The sequence below is a fragment of the Trichechus manatus genome, unplaced genomic scaffold (genome assembly GCF_000243295.1).
Source record: "Trichechus manatus latirostris isolate Lorelei unplaced genomic scaffold, TriManLat1.0 scaffold00104, whole genome shotgun sequence".
Lineage (NCBI taxonomy): Eukaryota > Metazoa > Chordata > Mammalia > Sirenia > Trichechidae > Trichechus > Trichechus manatus.
In genome coordinates, this window is record NW_004444040.1 from 7,241,099 (window position 1) to 7,265,123 (window position 24,025).

The 24,025-nt window shown below is 39.6% G+C and overlaps 1 protein-coding gene across 2 annotated transcripts in view; it reads left to right on the forward strand.

Moving 5' to 3' along the window:
- PLCB1 (phospholipase C beta 1) overlaps positions 1-24,025 on the forward strand; it is an 819,608-nt gene that overhangs the window by 518,983 nt on the left and 276,600 nt on the right. For both annotated transcript variants that reach the window (XM_004383055.3, XM_004383054.3), the window contains exon 4: positions 6,565-6,702. In XM_004383055.3, coding sequence (XP_004383112.1) covers positions 6,565-6,702 — 138 coding nt within the window. The remainder of the gene's footprint in view (positions 1-6,564; positions 6,703-24,025) is intronic.

Genomic DNA, 24,025 nt, shown 5'->3' on the forward strand with positions numbered 1-24,025 from the left:
AGAAGCAGCTGGGGGTCCTTATAACTATAGGGTTTGATCTTATTTAGGGCTAACAAATGTTAGTTGCAGTTTCATGGTGTATATAAAGCAGGCAGGCTATAAGTGGCTAAAAATCTGCTTTTAAAAAAAAGAAACCAACTCGCCCTTGTGTCAATTCCAATGCATGGCAACCCCATGTGTTTCAGAGAGTAGAACGTTGCTCCACAGAGTTTTCAATGGCTGTGATCTTTCTGAAGCAGATCGCCAGGTTTTTCTTCCAAGGTGCCTGTGGATGGGTTCGAACTGCCAACTTTTTGGTTACTAGCCAGCGCTTAATCATTTGGCCACCCAGGCGGCCCAAAATCTACTTATCTGGGCTATTTTTAAAACAACTGAATATGTACAAATTTGAGTTTGACGCTGGAGGATTTTGGGGGATAACAGGCCTCAGCTTGCTATGAAAAAGTAAATAACTTGAGGCCAACACACAGAGGCCATCTTTGGCTCATTTATAACACAGGTTCCTTAGGACTGTGTTCTTCACACTCTGTCAGGGTGTCCCCAGTAGACAGAGACTCAATTGTTCAAAGTTATAAACTGTGCATTAACACAGTATTTATAGGTTTCTCTTGTCTCATTTTCCCACCCTCTCACTGTACTTCCTGTGATCACCTCCGAAATAAACAACTTGCACCCAGGTTTTTGAGTTGATGTCTGTTTCTGGGGCATCAAGGCAAACGTTCTGTAAGCAAAGCATCCGTATTGACATCTGGCAACCTGCCTCAGATAATGCAACTTCTTGAAAAGCCTGGTCACAGCGTTTGTCCAGCTCTTGACTTCTTTCCCTTGGATATCTCCACATTCTGGGACTAACTTATTCCAAGGAATGTGGGCATTTTATTTCACTCCTCGTTTTCTGCTTCTTCTTACTGTCAACGTGCCTGAATGCCCCCTCCCCGTCTTTCTTTCCTACCTTTTGAAACTACATTAAACCAGCCCCTGGGCGTGTTCATGGAGATGAGGAAAACTGTAAGCAGTTTAATTTTTAATCAATGGCCGGAATGTTATTTATGGATTCTCCTTAAATTTTAGTTATCTCTTCTCTGTCCATTCCCAAGCACAACCAAATTTTTAGCTGCAAGGATATGCCTGGGACCAAGGTGAATATTTTTCTAGAGGGTTGCCTTCATATTTCTCCCAAACTATTTTTTTCTGTTGGATTTGAATAGTGGGTTAGCTTTAGTTCAGTAACTCATGCCTTGCATTTTCAAGCCACTTTATTTTGCGTGGAGAAACATGCCCAGGCCAACTAAATTTTTTTTTTTCTCTCTACCAACAAATTTCTGTATTTGTCCACTGAGGCTGCCAGTGAATTGAGTAGGGACTGACTGTATATATTTATCGCCATTCTATTCATGACAAATATGAATAATCTTGTTATAATAATACCACTGAGGAATATGAAGCGTGGTGTGTTTCAGCTCTTTTTCTAGTATTTATACATGATTCCTTTTCTTTACCACTGTCAATCTGTTTTCCTTCTACCCCCTCTGTCTAAAGAAATAGCTGAAAAATATTCAAGGACCCCCACCTGTCAACTTGGGGAAAATTTCAAAAATAAGTAACACCCTGCAAAGCTTAACCGCTGTATGGGAAAATGTTCATGACACTATATTTCAGAATCATCATGATGCAAGTGAATACTATTTTATCTAAAAAAGTTCACTGGCTGAGTGAGCTGCCTACGCTACTGGTACATTCCTATAAAGGTAACATCTTCATCATGTTTATAAAAGAGCGGTGTGAGGAGACAGTGGTGTCACTAGAGGGATGTGGGGGTGGAGACCACACTGGGTGACACCAAAATGACCCTCTATAAAATTTTGTGCAGTGTTTCAGCAGAAATTTATTTTTTTATAAAAATATTCCTGAAGTTAATTATAACAACAAAAACATTTTTCATAAGCCCAGCTTACCCGTATCAATATCCCTACAAGGCTACAACTCTATGCTAATTTACTTTTTGAACATTCTAATGTGCTCCAGTCAGAGCTGTCATTATTACCCAATACAATGACGCTTGGAATCACGTAGTTTCTTCTGCACGCACTATAAGCATGCGCTGTTGTTTTCATTGCTTGCTAGTGTTTTTATAGTTGCTGATTTTGTCAAATTTTCTGGTGTTTCAGCTACAATATTGTGGTAATTAGCATGGGGGTGTGCCACCATGAGTTACCACCCTGGGTGACACCAACTCTAGTGATGCCACTGTAAGGAGAAGCATTGAATTTGAAGGAAATTTGTTATCTACTTTTTTTTGGATGCAAATGTTGACCTCAAGGAATTGATGAAGATTCACCCTGAAAATAAGTTTATATCTTTTCTTTACAACAAAATTTGAATAAGCATAAAAAAAAGAGTTTGCTCTATCTTCAAAGAAAAGGTAGCTTTGTCCTTGTGAGGCTCAACCATATGTAAGTCACTTAAGTACAACAAGGAATCTATCTCTTTCATTTCCACTGTTGTCCTGAGCATTGATGGAAAGACTTTCACACGCCTATTCATATAAATGATTGATTAAAGTTACAGCTATATAACTGCAATTCAGATTGAGAGGATTGCAGTAAGTGCTGGGAATAAAATTAACCTAATAAACAAACTTCAATAAATCTAAAATCCAATAAATATATATTTCATGGGGATGAGAAATGAGTAAGTTATATCATCTGCACTAAAAATGCTTCTGGTATCAAAATTGAAATCTAGAGGTCTTGAAAAGATGCTTTATTTTGTGGATATCCAACATACTAATAGTGTAGTTTTTCTTTTAAAGTCGTAATAAGGAATAAGGGTTCAAACTGACGTTTAACTCTTTTTATAAAAAATAATCCTTTACCCTTTGTTCCTTCCTTCCATTAATTTCTAATGTTTTAAATGGTATATTTATAATTACAGTAACACGTGCTATAACTGAGTCCTTATTTCTAACGTGTAGAACAGTCTTTATTTTCTTTAGCGACATCACCTAGGAATGGGAATCACTACTTGGGCTTTAACAAGAGCAGAACTTGACTTTCTTTGCAACAGACATGAATTAATTTAGTTACTAATCTTGGTGATTGCAAGAAAGTGAGTCAATCAGTCTCCATTTTGTAATTCTTATGGGAATCGATATGATCTAGAACTTATCTTAAATGTACAGTTAAAATATAGCTCCCAGGATTTCTTAGTTGGTCCAGTTAATTCCAACTGTGAGGTCATATCTAGAATATTCTCTGCTGAAAGCAAGCCTTGGTTGGCAACTTAGCAAAAAAATGAAATTTCAAGTGTAAGTCACCTCTTATTTTTTTCTGAGCAATACTCTTTTGTGTTGTCCAACAGAGAAATAGAAAGTTTTGCAGAGTTATACAGTTTTTTTTTTTTGTAAAAGTTTCAAGGAACTTATATCAATTGCAGAGACCAAGAAATGTATTTGAGTAGGTAAACTCTTCATAAATGAGGAAAAACTCACACATAAATTTCTTGACAGACTGGTTTTTGGGGGAAGGGGTGGTTTGGATGTAAATTGTTTATAGGTTTTTGTTGTTGTTATCATTTTGACTTTGTTTTTAATTTTTGAAGTAAAGCTTTCATTTTCCCAGAACTGAGAGTAACTTAGCCCAGAAACAACAACTTTTTTAGACACCTGTTTCTATTAAATTCTTTCCACCTATAAAGTCATTTAAAAACTTGGTGCCTTCACTGCTTGTCCTTCCAGATAATGCCCCCTTTGCCTATTCCTTGAGCTCTCCTCTGCTGAAAACAACTGAGGACAACTCTTGGTACCTTGAAGAGACAAATATTTTCTCCCCTCACAGCTCAATATGCTCAATCATGAGGAATGGGGTTCTAAAGTGGGTGGTACAAACGGTTAACACATTGGAGGTTCAGGTCCACTCAGAGACACCTCAGATGAAAGGCCTGGCAATCTACTTCCAAATAATCAGCCACTGAAAACCCTATGGAGCACAGCTCTACTCTGACACATATGGGATTGCCATGAGTCAAAGTTAGAGTTGATTTCACTGTAACCTATTTTTTGGGGGGAGGAGGGGCAAGGGGAGTTCCATGCAGCCAAGTCAGCTCAGGATGTTGTGTTCAAAAAGAGAAAACATGGAATTGTTTCTCAAAGGAAAATTCTAACATAACCAAGTTTGGTGGTGATAAAAATGAACTAGGTCAAGAAAACGAGTAGTTTTAAAGAAAAATATAATAGTGATAAAGAAAGTAAAATATATAGAGCCAATTCGTTCTCTAATATTTTCCCATTAAAAGTTACAGAAGTACAAATATTGGTGGACTCTAATAACTTATCCTGAGAATGATTTTTTTCTCTTCCAAGTATCCAAAAATAAATTTAAAGTGCTGATAAAATATATATACCCTTGCCTCAATGATACTCAAAAACTGTGATACTATTACAGTCAGTCCCCAGATTATGAACAAGTTCCATTCTTAAGTCTGTCTTTAAGTCAAATTTGTGTGTTAAGTCGGAACAGTTAGGTATGGTTCATATCTAACATTAGTTAGTCAAATGTTTGTCTTTGTATCTAGTATACAGTGTACCTTTCTATGCATAAAAAAATTTTAAAAAACTTCCAGATACACTAAAACATCTTTAACATAATTATACAGTAATAATAATAATGTTTTGATGCACATTGCAAAGTAGCACCCAGTTTGTTATTATGAACCATTATATGGACCTCAAATTCTTAATATAATAGGTTTTACGGGGGTCGCTTCATAATTAGGTGTTGTACGTAACCTAAGGACTGCCTGTAATCATTTCACAAAACAGCTGGTATCATTCTTGAATTAGCCTTCACAAAAAGCCCATTCTTCCTGAACATTCTCCTTTAATCTTTTATTTATAAGTGTTAGAATGCTAAAAATTTCCCTTTTTTGCTATTGTTGTTTATTAATAAAATTTTTATTTTTCCGCTCCTTTTCTGGGTAATGTAAATTGTGGTAGTATTTGATCTTTTGACAGGGCTTGATGTACTTAATAAGTTCTCAACTTGTTAGTTGAGTTGAGATTTCAGTTAATATTGGGCACAACTTTGAAATGGGTTTCTCTCTTCATAACTTACCTGAAAATGTTTCTCTTCCTGCAGTCAAACAGAGGAGAAAGTTTTATTAACTAAAGAGAGGAAAATGAATGGCGCCACATAAAGAAATTTGGCAGGAAAGGTTTTATTTCTTGCTTTTTTTTTTATTGCGACTCTTTGTAAGGATAGCGTGTATAAAAACCTCAGAAGTGAGGTCAGAATAACCAGCCTAAGTAATCAGTCCCTGTTGGCCCAGTATTTAGCTTCATAAAAAAGCAAGTCTATTCCTTGCTCAGAAACCTGGCTACAAATTTGCTAAGTGATTGATTTGATGCTAGTTTTCTACATAGACTTCTCATTTCCTTCTAGTCCTGTTCTATGGGCAGGGGGGCGAGGGGTGGCGTGAAATGCAGCCAAGCTGATGGAGCCCTATTTTAAGTTTTACTTTGAGTTCCAAACGGTTTGGAAACCTCCTCTTCCCAGCAGGACTAGAACTCCAAGGGATCCTGACTTGTGGTGTCCCATATAATGCAACTTGCTCTGAGAAGACTGTATCAGGCCCTAACATACCGATCCCAGAATGTTCTGGGGATAGAATTGAAATTTATATATTTGTGGCATGTGCGCCATTTTGCTCACTCTAAACCCCTATCCCTTTACATCTGTGCTTAATGTTGGAGAACGTCCATACTGTGAGCGACTATGTTTCTGCCCAAGTACTCGACGGCATTGTTGTATTTTGATTCCTAATGTGTCCATGAATTAGGGGGAGGATGGAGATTTTCATTTCAATATGTGTATCTCAGTTGCCTAGTGCTGCTGTAACAGAAACATCACAAGTGAGTGTCTGTAAAGATCACAAATTTATTTTATCACAGTCCTGGAGGCTTAAAGTCCAAATCAGGGTCTCAACCTGTCAATTACTTCCTTGTCAGGAGCCCAGGCATTCTTTGGTTCCTTGGCTTGTAGACAATACTTACACGGGGTCTGTCTTCCACAGTTTGTGTGTCTCTGCATCTAATCTGCTCTTTTTATAACTTAGAAGTGTTAAGATTTAGAACCCATCCTACTTAAGTATGATCTAATTAACATAACAAAGGAAGTTTCCACAAGTACAAAGGCCAATAATGCAACACATATGTTTGGGGACATGATTTAATCCATAGCAATGTAACTCATGGAAGGATTTGAGAAAATAAAGTGAGATCTGTGGCACATAAAGATATGTTACTGAATATGACAGCATGGTAGAAAGAGCCATAAGTCTAGACCCAGAAATTCCTTGCTCCACAATCTTTAGACAAGTTGCTTCATCTCTCTTGGCCTTGTGGTTGGGTAAATTAGGATATGAGGGCTTCAGCTCATATCATTTTCTAGTAAGAATAAAAAACAACTTTGCTTTGAAGTCATTCTAGATAGAATTCTTTGGAAATTATATTACCATGCTAGAATCTCTAGTTATTGACTAATTTTTTTTCTATCACTTGTTATACAGGACCCCAAGTTACGTGAACTTTTGGATGTGGGGAACATCGGGCGCCTGGAGCATCGCATGATAACAGTGGTCTATGGGCCGGACTTGGTTAACATCTCCCATTTGAATCTCGTGGCTTTTCAAGAAGAAGTGGCCAAGGTATGATGGATGGAAACTTAGGAGGCATGTCATATTGATCCGAAATCTTGTGATCTTGCACTGACGCCTGTGAAAGACTTTGAGTTTTTGTCATCCTTAACATGTATTACCATTTAAAATAAAAAAATTCTGCTGCCAAATGTAGGTGTAATTCAAACAATTCTAAATAATGACATCTACTTAGATTTATGAAGATTTTTCCATTCAGAATAAGGCATTGGGTATCGTTCCTTTGCAAAAGAAAACATAGATAATATTTCACCTAAACATCTTATCCCAGGTCGTTCTCTCTTAGCCTCATCCTTAGGCTACATCCAACACCTCCTTTCCAGCCCTCTCCTTGAGGACAGACATCTTCAGCACCTTTTTAACTCCTTTTTCCCCTCACAACACCTAGCTTATATCCATGCACATAGTTCTTGCTCAATTAATATGTGAAAAAATGAAAAAAATAATTTAATATTTATGCAGCTAAAAAGTAGCTGGCCACTCCATCAGAGAACTGCTAATCTACGAATATAGTAGGATTTTCAGACGCATGCTGAAATAACTAGACTATAAGGAACCATATATCAAACCAGGAACTGTGAACTTATACACTCAACCTGGACTCAGGTGTGATCCTTTGTCTAAAAATGTCCGATTGCCATTAAAAGAGTACAGAAATGTACATTAAAGAAGAGTTTTCTTTTTCCATATTCATAGTTTATAGGATACTTTCAATGATTCTTAGCCTTCAAATAATTTGCTGCAAGAGTTAAGAATATGAATCTAAGAATAGTTTGAAGCCGACATGTCATCATATATGTTCCCGTATAGAGCTTTTCATGTCATGGATCACAACTTCTGGGTCATGTCACATCAGGATATATTGTCTGTGCATGTGACCTGTGATGTGTTAACCCTCAGTGCTTTGTCAAATTTCTGAGCTACACTGGATGTACTGATCCAGTCTCTTATTTGTTAGTGATTATGGTTTATTTCCAACATCCACTTCAACTCTTATAACGGAATGAATAAAATGGCAACCACTTTTAACACTCTGAGGTCTTTAGAAACTACTCTCCAAGAATGTGTTACAAACCTAATCTATTTTCTCTCTTTTCAAACCAAGTTACCCATTTTTGCTTCTGTAGTATAATTTACGCCTGGCAAAATTTCAGTTCAATGAAACATTGCCTGTGTAACGGCATTGTATTTGCTTTTCAATAGTTCTTATTCTGGCATCCTGTTGATAACCCGTAGAGTTGTATATAGTTCATTTCTCAGCATATGGATGGACGATTGAATGAAGTGATGAATATAGGTAAACAAATACAAAGTATGTGCAACAGATTTGCAAAATATCGTTCCCCGAACGTAACCATAGTCTCTAAAAAGTGCTAAATTCGTAAGATTAACTAAAACTCAGTTAAAACAAAAACAAAAACAAAAACCTTTCAATAAATGACAGTGACTTTCAGGGATGCTTGTACTAAGAGTGAATATAGATTTTATATTGCAAATTGCAAACCAATCTGGAAATCTTACATTTCATTAAACCTTTATTCAGTTATGTGTAAACATACATAATTTCTTCCTCTCTTTAGGTTCCTACCCACTAATTTTCCTTAGGGATTTTGCTTTCTGAGCCCTGTAATATTCCCCATCAGAACTACATTTATAGAGATTTTTCCAGCGGCTACTTGATGTTTCTGGTATAACTAATAAAGCTACAGAATATGTTTTGCCTTCCATGGTTGTGATATGCTGTAGGGTTCCCCTTGCCCCACTGAAATTGCTCAGTCAGAGGTTAAGATTTGCAAACACCATTTTACTCTGAAAACTTACTTTTCATACTTCCAAGAGTCAGTACTTTCTCATCATATTACACCTTCAATTTCATCTTTGAGGTCAATATACATGATGCTTTGGGTAATGCCAGCACCAAAGGAGACAGTCTCTCCCATTATGTAGAATCCCCAGCCGTGACAGTCAACTCAGCTTCTTTGAAAGCCAAATTTGTTTTCAGATGTTGTTTACAAATGGAACCCGGATCATTCATTCATTCAACACACGCTTGTTGGCTGCCTGCTCTGTGCCAGCCATGGTGCAGTTAGGGACACAGCAGTGAACCAAACTAAGTCCTTCGCTCTGAGAGCCAGTGTCCTAGTAGAAATACAGAGATACATCATGATTAAGCACCAGATGTATCCCATGTCAGATGGAGCCCTGTGTGGATGAATAAAGCAGGAGGAGAGGGAGCGTGAGGGTGGGAGAAGGGGAGCACATCTTTATGTGGTGGCCAGAGAAGGCAGAGATCTGAAGGAAGCTGCTCAATTGCAACAATATCATAGCAGATTTTAGAGCAATCTCTAGGATCAATTAAAATTTTAAAATCAGAACTAGAACTTCAACTATCCTGAAGATTTGCATGCTTTTTTTCCTTACTTGTATCACTAGTAATTGAATTTGTTATGTATTCTTTAAAATAAGTGATTTCTTTAAGAGATGGACATGATGAGAACATTGTCATTCAATTTCTCCTGCAGTTGGACTGAAAATGTGATCTCTTGCAATTGAACAAAAATCATACTTTTGTTAACCAGCATGATTTGCCAGCCTTGTTGTACCCTAAGGATAAACTCTCCCTTCTCCTTCTGGGGGCATCTCCCTTTAACACACTTGGGAAATAGGTGATTTGTTTCGCGTTTGCTGAGTGCCACGCCTCTCCCTGTTCCTGTCTGTCCCCTTGGGGACCAATGGACACATCTGAGCTTTTTACCACCTGGAACTCTTGGACTTCAGTCCCCTTCCCTAGGATGTCCCTGACTCTCTCCAGGACCTCTCCAGGAGGTGAATGCAGCAAGTCTTCCGTTTATTCGCCTACTCTAGTTTCCAACAGTGCAGCCACTCATGGTCACATGGCCTATGGCAAGGTTGGGAGAATTAGCAAAGGAAACTAAAACAGAAGAAGGGAAAAATAAAGCTGTATGATAGACATGGCTGTGCCCATAAACCGAGGAAAAAGAACAGAGGTAAAACCTTGACAAGCCGTCCCCAGGGCATACACTCCAATAGCCAGCCTGCTTCCCGGTTTTCACCACGACTGAATCATCCTTCAACATCCCCACAATGCAAATCTCTAGCCTCATTCAGGGGAGTATCTCTGTACCCACTGCCATTATTTTCTATTATTTTCCATCTCAGTGCAGACCCCAAAAGTAAATGCCCACAGAAACTCAAGTCTCACACTTTATCTGTCTGGTCTTTGCCTTCCACAGGATAGCATAACATAGAATCTGCCCCTCTGATTTCTCCAAAAAGTCTGGAAGGGACTTTGGCTCTCCAGATCTTAGGCTAGTCTCCCTTGATATCCTCACCTGTGAGGATACTGATATATTTTCTCATTCCACCTGTTCATCCAGCGGTTAACTCTTGGAACAGACACACATCAAACACAAGCTCACAGAAACAAGATAGACTAGCTTAAGAGCTGTAGACTTGAATATCTACAGGACCTGAGAAGTTAATGTTAGTAGCTGCATTGTCCAGGGTCAAGGCAGAGAGAAGTGGAGGGATTGCAGGAACCCAAGGACCACAGTTGCCATTTTGTGTTTAGCGGCTCTTCAGCTCCTACCAATTGTTATCTCTGAAAGTGAGGTTCCCAACTTCTGTATGTATCAGAACGACTTGGAGGGCTTGTTAAAACCCAATCCGTGGGCCCCACCCCCAGAGTTTCTGCTTTTATAGGTCTGGGGTGCAGCCTGAGTGTTTGCATTTCTAACAAGCTCCCAGTGCTAATGCTGCTGGTCCAGGGATCACATTTTGAGATCTCTCTGCCTTAGAAGAGCATGGGCTGTGTTGCCAGATCTTTGGGTTTTCTTCCAAAAGAAGTTAGAAAATGTATATAAAATGTTATATATTGGTAATAATTGTTTTAAAAAACCATGTGAGCCAAACAAACACAATCAAGGGCTAAATAAGACTTGAGGGCTATCATTTGGCAGCCTTTTGGTCAAGATTTTTATTAAGGAAAACAAAACAAAATATTATTCTAAATAAAACCTAAGGCCTCAGCCACTGAGTGCAATGGAGAGAGTATATACTATTATTTAGTAGAATCACCACTCCCCACCACGTTTGTTCATTCGCCAACTCCCAAAGCATCTCTGGAGTCCTCTGGGGGCCTAAGAAACTTGACCTCTTACTGTAACATTTTCAAACAACAGAGAGCCATCTACCCCTTAATGGTTACCATGGACATTTCAAAAATGCTTTGTAATAGCTACATTTCTGTACCTTAGATAGGATCATCTTCTTAACCAGAGCATGCCCATACCCTATAAGGGGAAAGGACACAGAATAATATAAAATGCAATCTTCTGGATGCTTCTAGTTTCCATTTTCAAATATGTAGCTTGAAAATTAAAGCATTCATTGTTCAAAAAGAGTACAGGAGACAGGTTTCAATCCATGACTTAAGTAAGCCGAATTTCAAAGTCAAGGAAAGCACAAATACTACCTGGTGTATTACATGCACAACTTAATATATTCAACCTGTTACTAAACAAACATAAACCAGGCAAGCAAGGAATTGCTGCTGGAATGGATAAATATGGGCCATTTGCTTGCTGCAGATAATAAATATTTCCCCCAGCAAGGCCACAATTTTTACTTTTGTGGGAAGGAACTAAGCAGGTCTCTGTCCCGACTGATAACGTGAGCCCTGAGATTGGGGCTCCGGGAGAGAGCACAGTAAAGGGGAGAGAGCACTAATGGGCAGTGGGCACTAGAGGAAGAGGCTGTAAGTCAGAATGGTCAGCTGGATTCTTCTGCCAAACTGAAGAGGCCTTCCAGCCCCTTGACTCTTTGGGTAGATTCTTTGTCCATCAAATGATGGGCTTGGGTTCATTCACTGATTTACTTATTCAACAAAATTTTATTAAGCCCTCTGCAATGTGCTAATCTCTGTTCTAAAAGCAGTGAGCAAAACAGATAACCCCTATAAGACCCCTGCCCATGTACAGTATACGTTCTAATGACAGAGAGAGAGAATAAATAAAAAATAGGTAAGCCATGTGGTGTAATAGAAGGAGATAAGTGATTTCAAGAGAAATGAATGAGGGAAGGGAATGGGGGTGTTGTGGGTGGGGGCTGAAATATGGTGGTTGATCCATTTCTCTCTGAGAAGGTGATATTTGAAGCAAAGACTTGAGGAAGGTGAGGGAACAAGCCATGAGAATATCTGGAGCCTTCCTTATAAAGGGAACAGCAAGTGCAAAGACAGTGAGGCAGGTGATTGTCTGGTGTCCTTCAGGAATAGCATGGACAAGTGTGGTGGGACCAGAGTGAGCAAGTCTGAGAGGATGTAATAGCAGAGGGGATTGAGGAAGTAACAGAAGTTTGTTTCTTTTAGGGTGGTGTAGGCATCTAGAAGGACCTTGGCTTTTATTCTGTGTGAGATGGAAGCCAGTGGAGGGTTTAGGGCAGAGGACAGACATGAACTGACTTAACATTTTAGTCAATAGTAGACTGCAGTGGGGGAAGGGAAGTTATGGCCACAGGCAGGGGCAGATTAACCAGTAAGCAAGATACGCTTACTTGTATTTACTTACTAATCTGTAGTGCACAAGTTCACATGGGTTTTACCACTTTTTATGCCTCTGGACCTCAGAGGTAAGGCATTATTCTGGTTCTAATGCATTTAGCATCAAGGTGGGTCCCTTTTTAAATGTGATGAAGTTCAGCAGACCAGAGTTGGATCCTCGTTGTTGCATAGGTTGACCATTCTATTAGGTGATGCTTCCTGAATGTGTCAGTTTTTTAAACTTTTACCTTTTTTCCTTTATTTCTGTGAGATAAAGCTTCCAAGCATAATTATGGTTTTCCTGTGTGATAGTTAGGGATTTCTGATGGGTTTGTTTTGGTTTTTCTGTGTCATATTTGGAAAACCAGAGGGTCCCCATGTAACCTGATGGAAAGGCACCAGCAATAAATTATCTACCTAGTTCTCACTGGCATACTGTCATACCTACAGATCAGTGGCACCAAAGGGCCACTTACCTCATTGGTGGATTGTATTGCCAGATCACATTTCTCAAAATCCATATTACCAACCAAAAATTTAAACACACTCAATTAGTAAGCATGCATTCCAATATAGAAAAAATATATCACCAAAAATTTTAAAAAATAAAATAAAAACTTGGTAACAAAAGGGTTAAAGGAAGAACAGATGGCATGTGCTATTGAAGATGAGAGGAGGAGAGGAAGCAAGGATTATGTTAGAGTTTTGGCTCAAAAAAAAAAAAACAGAAGGATGGAAATACTATTTACTGGCATAGAAAAAATTAAGATGAAGCACGTTTGAGACTATATAGTAGGTGTTCCGTTTTGGTTGTTATGTTTGAGATTTTGAGTCGACACCGAAGTGGACATGTTGACTAGACAGTTGGATATATGAGCCTGGAGTTGTGTGCCAAATATACTGTATAAATTTGGGAGGCTTTGGGTTATAGATGATAGTATTTAATGAGACTGGATGAGATCATCCAGGAAGTGACCATACAGAGAGAAGAGGTGCAAGAATGGAGTCTTTGATACTCCAACATTAAAAAATTAAGAGACAAGAATCAGAAAAAGGAGGCTGAGAAGGAGCAGCCAGAAGCAGAAGTAGCAGAGCGAAGAGGCAAGTGGTGTCATTGGAAGCCAGGTAAGAAAGGGCTTCAAGGAGAAAATAGTGATCAGCTGTGTCTAACGCTGCTCATAGGTCAAGTAGGATGAGGACCACAAATTGACCATTGGATATACTTACATAGAGGAGCTCTGGTGGCTCAGTGGTTAAAGTGCTTGGCTGCTAACCAAAATGTCAGCAGTTTAAACCCACTAGCCACTCTGTGGTAGAAAGATGTGGCAGTCTGCTTCTGTAAAAAGATTTACAGCCTTAGAAACCCTATGGGGCAGTTGTACTCTGTCCTATTTGGTCACTGTGAGTTGGAATTCACTCAATGGCAGTGGGTTTGGGTTTTTTTGTTTGGTTGGTTTTTTTGACCTTGATTAGGCAGTTTCAGAGGAGCGGTGGGGTTAGAAGCCTGACTGGCGTGGGTACAGCTAATATTGGAGGGCAACAATTAGAGAGGCCAAAAGAGATTGCTCTTCTGAGACGTTTTGATGTAAAAGGCAACAGAAAAATGGGAAGGCTGATACAAGAGGGAAGTGAGGTTAAGAGATGGTTAAGATGAGAGAAACAGCAACGGGTTTGTATATTGGTGGGAACAATCCTGCAGAGGGAAACAATGTGATGACGTGGAAGAGCAGGGAGAATTGTTGGAGCATATCCTTGAGTAGGCAAGACAAGTAAGGTCTAGTGCAGAGCTCAGTAAACTACAGCCTGGGGATCAAGACCTGTTTACGTAAATAAAGTTTTATTGGAACACAGCAACACATATTTGTTTACATATTGTCCATGACTGCTTTAACCTAGCAGAGTAGAGTAGATGCAAGAGGGACTGTATGACCCATAACACCTAATATTTACCATCAGGAAACACAGAAAGTTTGCTGATCCCTGTTCCGGAGCACAAATAGAAGAGCTGGGCTTAGCCAGGAGCCAGGGCATTCCATCCCTAAGGAAAGGGAAGGTGGTGTACATTGGCAGAGATGCTGGTAGGTGGTACATGTGATTGAGAGAGTTGTAGGAGTTCTCTGATTGCTTCTATTTCCTCAATGACAAAAGAGAGGAATCATTAGCTGAGAGCAAGACTTGATTCCTCAAGGCCTTTCAGCACTTGTTGGTGAATTTCTTTAAAGATCTGATGGGGAACGTTAACATGGACTGCAAAAGACAGATCATTTACATCTGCCTACAAAAATAGTGTGGGTTTGAGCCAGTTAACGAATTCACTAAATCAGTGCAATTTTTTCAATTGGTCAAGGTATCTAAAGATAAGATAGTTTTCTGCTGCCTGCCCAATTTTATTCCTCCTCTCTCCCAGTGTTCCATTTTTATTGTGAGGGCCTACAGAGAAATAGACTTCTAGTTGTGTTCACCACTCCCTGCAGTCATGAAGTCTCAACAGCATTGTGTAGGTTGCAAAACACAGGTTGCTCCAAGCTAGGGGCCAGGGTTCACAGGTGCCATATGCTGGAGTTTACCTTCAGGTCTCAGGGGTCTGGTGTGCAGCTGTTGAGATATCACTCATCATCTGGAGATTCTCAGCAAGGAATGAAGTCAGCCTCATGCTTTAGCCCAGAAGAATCTCAGGATGCAAAGGCAGGAGAGGTGAAGCCGTCCCAGCTTTGGATTTAGAAAACTAAAATGATTTGCAGCATGTCATCCCTCTGGTCCCCCTTCCAGTCATCCATGAATGAAAATTGACACTATACTATATAGGAAAGATGGAGGTGGTGTTCCAGAAAAGACAAGGCCCTGTGCATGAGGTGAGGAGACTGGAAACACAGAGACCCCGGTGGCTGGGCCAGTGGAAACTCACTTCCTCACCTCAACCCTGCTCCTCGTTTAGTGCAATATATTAGCAAGATGGCCTATCACCCCAGGAGAGAGACAGGATTTGAGATTCCAGTTCTGATGTTGTTATTAGTTACCGTCCAGGCTGCTCTGACTCATGGCAACCCCGTGCACAACAGAACAAAATGTCCTGTCTTGTACCATCTCCATGATCACTGGTATGTTCAAGTCCATTGTTTTGGTCAATGTGTATTTTGAGTGCCTTCCAATCTAGGCACCTCATCTGCCAGCACTATATTGGATAATATTCTGTTGTGATCCATAGGGTTTTCATTGGCTAATTTTCAGAAGCAATTTGCCAGCCCTTCCTAGTCTGTCTTAGTCTGGAAGCTCTGCTGAAACCTGTCCACCATGGGTGACCCTGGTAGTATTTGAAACACTGGTGGCATAGTTTCCATCATCATAGCAACATGCAAGCCACCACAGTACTACAAACTGACAGATGGGCATGGCAGATTCTGATATTAAGTCCTAAATAGTTTGACACTGGTAGGCCTCCTGGATAGGCACATTGTTGAACTACTGCCCAGTTTGGCGACTTCAGCCCAGTTGTTGCTCCAGTGAGTTGAGAAGCAGGGAACTGAACCAGCAGGGATCTAGTGGTTGAGATGGAGATGCCTCATGGCAGAGTCTTACAGGGGAAATTCTGGGTTCACTTCACCTCGCAAGGATTTGCAGATGCTGTTGTTTTCAGTTCTTACTTCTTTAAACACTAAATTCTCTTAAGCATTTATAGATAGGAAAAACAAAACAAATAAATTAGTTTTCAGCCATATTACTAGGATGAACTCAGCCAGATTTTTAAAAGTCTTTTTATTAAAATAGAAAAAAACACAGAAAAGTACATAAATCATACTTGTATGCCTTGATGGATTTTTACAAAGGGAACATACCGTGTAACCAGCATCCAGATCAAGAAGCAAAGCATCACCAGCACCCAGGTGTCTACCCTATTTTGGCTTCTCACGTTATAGATTATTTGTAACTGTTTTTTAAATTTCTATAAATGGAACATACAATATGTACTCTTCTTGGTCTGACTGCTATTACTCAACATTGTAATTACGAGATTCTTCTATATTGTGCATGCGGTTATAGTTCGCTTATTCACCCTGCTAAATAGTATTCCGCAGTTTATCTGTTCTGCTACTGATGGGCCCTCAGACAGTTTCCAGTTTCGGGCAATTACAAATAATGTTGCTACAAACATATGGGTTTCTGTGGGGTATGTACCTAAGAGTGTAATTGCTGGTCATAGATCTTCATCTGTTCAGCTTTGATGCTGTTGTTATTGTTAGCTGCTGTCAAGTGGCCCCTGACTCCTGGTGACCCCACCCCATGACAACAGAATGAAATGCTGCCTGGCCCTGTGCCATCCCCATGATCAGTTGCAGATTGGACTGTTGTGATCCACAGGGTTTTTACTGGCTGATTTTTGGAAGTATATCACCAGGTCTTCCTTCCTTAGGTTTAACAGATACTACCAATTCCCCAGACTGGTTGAGCCAGTTTTTTTTTTTTTTTAATGTTAATTCACACATGCACAAAATAATAATAATAGAGTTTCTGTATGTTAAATGATTATATTTTGATGTAGCTGTCACACAATAAATGAGCTCTCCAAAAATATATCCTATAAACTGAACATTAGCCTTGAGTGGCTGTTTTTTTAGATTTTTTAAGGGACTTCTGCCACCTTTGTAGTTATGAGTGTCATAAAGAGTCTAATTCATTCATTTAAGGGTATGAACTGGGATTGCTTGACAGTTTTCCTTAGCTACATCCACACCCATGGCCTCCTTACCATACAGATAACTTCCAAGCTCTCTGAATTTCCTCACTAGCTCTCACATCCCTTTCTTTGCCCTCTTCTTCCCTGACATCTTGTTCAGGCACTTGTCTGGTGTCATCTGTAGTCACCTCCTACCTGCTTTCTCAGGGTCTTCTCTTTGTTTCCAATTCTATCTGCCCATCAGCATAACAACAGTATTAAGACAAAACTCAAACTTGATCATGCTGAAAATACTTCATCATGCTCCATCACCTACAAAATGAAGTTCCCTCTCTGTTTCATTCACTTATTCATTTAGTGGAGAGATATTTATTCCAGTACTTGGCCTAGTATGCGCCAAGTACCTCGATGGGAACTGAGGATTCATCAGTAACCAAAACAAACAAACACTATTCCTGCTCGTCGGTGCAAAGATTCATCACTTAGACCCTTGCACGCTGGTGCTCCAGCCCTTCCCACTACTGCAATTCTTTTGCTTTTATAATTTTAATTTTAATGCCTTCATAATTTTGTGCTTGCTTAGACTGACCTTCTCTATTTTGTCCACCAGGAAAAATTCTAATCCTCCTCAGGAATTCAGCTTAAATACAGCTCATACCCATCTCCTTCTCCATCTCATGGAGAAGCTGACCCTTCCCTCCTCCCTTCTGTGATGAACCTCATGCATAGTTATTGTATTTTTCACACCGTAATTATCCGACAGTATGTCTGGTAGCCTCTGCTGAGTGTGTGCTCTGCTTAAAGTCAGAAACAATAGTGTGGTCATTTTGGTATTCTCAGGATCTAGTTTGACCCTTGATGTGTAGTAGGTGCTCCATAAGTGTGTGTTTCAGGGAAAAAGAATGGGATAAAGGAAGGAAGAAAGGACTGTTGCAGTCCTTGAAGACAACCAATTGGTCACTTAAAATTCTAGAGCCATGGAGACTTTGAACATCAAGTACTCTGATCTTCTCATTTTTGGAGCTGAAGAAATTGAGAAGCCTTAAAAAGTTCTGTCAGGCACCTTCTTCCCAGTACAGATCTCTCTCCACAGTTTGCCAAGATTCCACTAGGAGGATGGGGGTGGCACTAACCACAATGGCTCCCACCCTCGTTTCTTCTTTCCTCAGTTCCAACCTTGTTCCCACAAGAAAGTTAGTTACTGTCATCCTTCCCTACTCATCAGTTACCACAGACTTTCTGGGGCAAATGAAAAATAGCCTGTTTGACAAACAGTTGAGGCCTTTGGGCTATGGAAGTGAGACAAGGTGCAACAGAAAGCGGACTTTAAAAAGAAAGAAAGAAAGAATTAGAATCTACGGAATGGCATTGGAAATGAGAAGAGAAAGAGGAACCAGCAAAGGGGCCTGCCACAGCCACCTCTGTCTGGGCTATTCCTATTACAGAATTTGCTCCACCAAAAACTTTGGGAGTTGTCCTAGACATTCCTCCAAATTAATGCTGTTGGTTTTTAAGACTCACCTCAAGAGACTTGATGTTCTTACATTTCTTTATATTCTGGGAACATATATATTAAATTTGAAGTTTTGAACACTCAGAGATATTTTGTACAAAATGTACAGTTTCTCTCATTTCCATTTGGAATTTAGGACCAGTTTATGGTAAGGGAATAATGGCTATATTTTGACTTTCCTTTAAATGAAAGTGATTAGGAAAAAGAGAAATAAGTCATCACAAATTGTTTCAGTTACATAACTTGGAACATGATGAACAACTGTTCATGACCTCCTTGGAGGCAGAATATAGGTGCCAAAAAGACTGATGTTTACAAATGTGAAAAGGTAGACCTCTTGGCTATTGTATTTTGTCAGAACTTTGTTCATTGGTATTCCTGACCTCCTCGTATTAACAAGGCATGCCTGCTTAGGACATTCCCCACCCAATAATAAGAAAGGGTCAAGTTATTACTGTGTCGATACAATTCACTATTAGTCCTGGGATTTTGTTAGTTGCGGGATGTCCTTTTTTGGGAAATGACATTTACCTGACATTCTGCACTTGAGTTTTGGATGGTTGTCTGGCAGGTGAAGGATGCACATCTTAAACTTTTAAATTGTTAAAATGTCACCCATCTGGAAATCTATATAAAGTTTGAAAGTTCAGAAGTCAAAAAAGAGACATTCATATTAAAAAAAAAGGGAAAAAGGGCAACTTGGACTTAAATCTCTTTCTTACACTCAGATAAGAACTAGCAATTGCTATTCTGGTGACTGTGGAGAAAAGCACCTCCTGCCCTCTGCTTTTGGGTGTCTTTTCTGCATTCATTACACAAGGGCTTCTTTTAAGCCAGGAGTCCCTGGGTCGCAAACTGATAAGGCACTTAGCTGCTAACTGAAAGGGTGGACGTTCAAGTCTACACAGAGGTGCCTCAGTAGAAAGGGCTGACCATCTACTTCTGAAAAAGCAGCATTGAGAACCCTATGGAGCACAGGTCTACTATGGAGTCACAATGAGTCAGAATCAACTCTATGGCAACTGATTCTGGTCTTTTCTGCCAGGCAGTGTTTAAATGAGATAATTCCAAAGTGAAGGGAAAATATAAACGTTGAGACGCAGAGAAGATTGTGATTTCAAACTACTGGCTACTGTTAGTGCAAGCCCAGAAGAGAAAGAGATGCTTTAGCAGCAGCATCTCTTCCTTCTTTCCATCCACTGTATAACCTAGATACAAGCACTCCCCCTTATTCCTCTGCCTCTAGTCTTTTGATGCTTGGCAGCTGAGTAACCCTGGTTGTATTATCTGTGTGCTTTGCCTTGAAGCAGGCACAGAGATACTAAGTAAAAATCACCATGAGTTTTGGACAGAAGATGAGCTCTAAGACAACGTGGCTTCCTTGTTTATTTACTTTTTCCCTCAGTGCATAAAATATTGGGGAACAATACCGGACATCCTTTGAGAGTCACTGGTTGATGTGTTTTGTCCACTGTGTTGATAGTGTTGTCATCTTCTGTAGTTGAACCATTCATTCATTCATTCAACAATATGTATTAATTGTCTATATGTGTCAGGCATTCTTCTGAATGATAGGGATTTAACCAGTTGCCATCAAGTCAGTTATACTCACAGCCACCCCATGTGTATTAAAGTACAGCTGTGCTCCATAGGTATTTCAATGGCTAATTTTTTAGAAGTAGATCACCAGGCCTTTCTTTCAAGACACCTCTGTGTGGACTAGAACGGCCAACCTTTCAGTGAGCAGCCAAGCACATGAAGCGTTTGCACCACACACGGACTTTGATGAGGATATAGAAGTAACCCACAGAAATGATTACCTTGTGAAGTTTACATACTGATGGGGGTAGATGGAAAATAAAATATATAAGATGGTGATCCCCACACGTCTGTCAGTTTGTTATACTCTGGTGGCTTGTGTGTTGTTATGATGCTGAAAGCTATGCCACCGGTATTTCAAATACTAGCAGGGTCACCCATGGTGGACAGGGTTCAGCTGAGCTTCCAGAGTAAGACAGACTAGGAAGGAGGACCTGGTGGTCTACTTCTGAAAAAAGTAGCCAGTGAAAACCTTATGAATAGCAGCGGATATAGTGCCAAAACATAAGCCCCGGAGGTTTGAAGGCACCCAGAATACAACGGGAGATGATCTGCCTCCTCAAAGTAGAGTCAACCTAAATGACATGGAAGGAGTCAAGCTTTTGGGACCTTCATTTGCTGATGTGGCATGACTCAAAATGAGAATAAAGAGCTGCAAATATCCATTAATAATGAGAACGTGGAATGTATGAAGTATGAATCTAGGGAAACTGGAAATTGTCAAAAATGAAATGGAATGCATAAACATCAATATTTTAGGCATTACTGAGCCGAAATGGACTGGTACTGGCCATTTGGAATCAGACAATCATATGGTATACTATGCCAGGAATGACAAATTGAAAGGGAATGGCATTGCATTCATTATCAAAAAGAACTTTCAAGAGCTATCCTGAAGTACAACACTGTCAGTGATAGAATAATATCCGTGTGCCTACAAGGAAAATCAGTTAATATGACTATTATTCAAGTTTACATACCAACCACTAAGGCCAAAGATGAGGAAATTGAAGACTTTTACCAACTTCTGCACTCTGAAATTGATCAAACATGTAATCAAGATTCATTGATAACTAAATGGCTGATTGACATGCAAAAGTTGAAAACAAAGAAGAAAGTACAGTAGTTGAAAAATACAGCCTTGGTGATAGAAATGATGGCAGAGATCATGTGATAGAATTTTGCAAGACCAACGACATCTTCATTGCAAATATCTGTTTTCAACAACATAAACGGTGCCTATGCACATGGACCTTGCCAGATGGAGTACGCGGGAATCCGATTGACTACATCTGTGAAAAGAGACGATGGAAAACCTCAATATCATCAGTCAGAGCAAGGCCAGGGGCTGACTGTGGAACAGACCATCAATTGCTTGTATGCAAGTTCAAGCTAAAGCTGAAGAAAATTAGAACAAGGACACAAGAGCCAAAGTATGAGTTTGAGTATAACTCACTTGAATTTACAGACCATCCCAAGAGTAGATTTGACACATTGAACACTAATGACCAAAGACCAGAAGAGTTGTGGAATGACATCAAGGACATCATACATGAAGAAAGCAAGCGATCATTAAAAAGACAGGAAAGAAAGACCAAAATGGATGTCGGAAGAGGCTCTGAAACTTGCTGTTGAACATCGAGTAGCTAAAGCGAAAGGAAGAAATGATGAAGGAAAAGAGCTGAACAGAAGATTTCAAAGGGTGGCTTGAGAAGACAAAGTAAAATATTACAGTGAATTGTACAAAGACCTAGAGTTAGAAAACCAAAAGAGAAGAACATGCTCAGCATTTCTCAAGCTGAAGGAACTGAAGAAAAAATTCAAGCCTCCAGATGCAATATTGAAGGATTCTAAGGGAAAAATATTAAATGACACAAAAAGCATCAAAAGAAGATGGAAGGAATGCACAGTTACTGTACCAAAAATAATTGGTCAATGTTCAACCATTTCAGGAGGTAGCATGTGATCAAGAACCGATGGTACTGAAGGAAGAAGTCCCAAGCTGTGCTGAAGGCATTGGCGAAAAACAAGGTTCCAGAAATTGATGGAATACCAACTGAGATGTTTCAACAAACAGATGCAGCACTGGAAGTGCCCATTCATCTATGCCAAGAAATTTGGAAGACAACTACTTGGCCAATGGACTGAAAGAGATCCATATTTGTGCCCATTCCAAAGAAAAATGATCAAACAGAATATGGAAAGTATCAAACAATATAATTAATATCACACTCAAGTAAAATTTTGCTGAAGATCTTACAAAAGCAGTTGCAACAGCACATTGACAGGGAACTGCCAGAAATTCAAGTCAGATTCAGAAGAGGATGTGGAATGAGGGATAGCATTGCTGCTGTCAGATGGATCCTGGCTGAAAGCAAAGGAAACCAGAAAGATGTTTACCTGTGTTTTACTGACTATGCAAAGGCATTCGACTGTGTGGATCATAATAAATTATGGATAACATTGCAAAGAATGGAAATTCCAGAACACTTAATTGTGCTCATGAGGAACCTGTACATAAATCAAGAGGCAGTCATTCAAACAGAGCAAGGGGATACTGCGTCGTTTAAAATCAAGAAAGGTGTGCGTCAAGGTTGTATGCATTCTTCATACTTAATTCAATCTGTATGCTAAACAAATAATACAAGAAGCTGGACTACATGAAGAAGAACACAGCATCAGGATTGGGGGATGACTCATTAACAACTTGCTGTAAGCAGATGACACAACCTTGTTTACTGAAAGGGAAGAGGACTTGAAGCATTTACTGATGACGATCAAGGACCACAGCCTTCAGTATGGATTGCACCCCATCATAAAAAAAAAACAAAAATCCTCACAACTGGACCAATAAGCAACATGATATACAGAGAAAGTCCTGAAGTTGTCAAGAATTTCTTTCTACTTGGATATACAATTAACACCCATGGACGCAGCAGTCAAGAAATCAAACAATGCATTGCACTGGGCAAATCTGCTTTAAAAGACCTCCTTAAAGTGTTAAAAAGCAAAGATGTCACTTTGAGGACTAAAGTGTGCCTGACCCAAGCCATGGTGTTTTCAATTGCCTCATATGCATACCAAAGCTGGTCAATGAATAAGGAAAACCAAAGAAAAATCGATGCCTTCGAATTGTTGTGTTAGAAAAGAATGTTGAATATACCATGGGCTGCCAGAAGAATAAACAAATCTGTCTTGGAAAAAATGCAGCCAGAATGCTCCTTAGAAGCAAAGGTAACATGTCCAAAATATGAGAAATTTTGTTTTCTTTATGTTGAGGTTCAATCCATACTGAAAGCTATAGTCTTTGATCTTCATCAATAAGTGCTTCAAGTCCTCTTCACTTTGAGCAAGCAAGGCTGTGTCATCTGCATATCGCAGGTTGTTAATGAGTCTTCCTCCAATCCTGATGCTGTGTCCTTCATCATATAGCCCAGCATCTTGGATTATCTGCTCAGTGTACAGTTTGAATGAGTATGGTGAAAGGATACAACCCTGATGCACACCTTTCTTGATTTTAAACCATGCGGTATCCCCTTGCTCTGTTCAACGACTGCCTCTTGGTCTATGTACAGGTTCCTCATGAGCACAATTAAGTGCTCTGGAATTTCCATTCTTTGCAATGTTATCCATAATTTATTATGATCCACACAGTCGAATGCCTTTGCATAGTCAATACAACACAGGTAATCATCTTTCTGGCAGTCTTTGCTTTCAGCCAAGCTCTATCTGACATCACAATGATATGCCTTATTCCCTGTCCTCGTCTGAATCTGACTTGAATTTCTGGCAGTTCCCTGTTGATGTGCTGATGCAACTGCTTTTGTATGATCTTCAGCAAAATTTTACTTGTGTGTGATAGTAATGATATTGTTTGATAATTTTCCCCATTCTGTTGGATCCTCTTTCTTTGGAATTGGCACAAATATGGACCTCTTCCAGTCAATTGGCCAGGTAGCTGTCTTCCAAA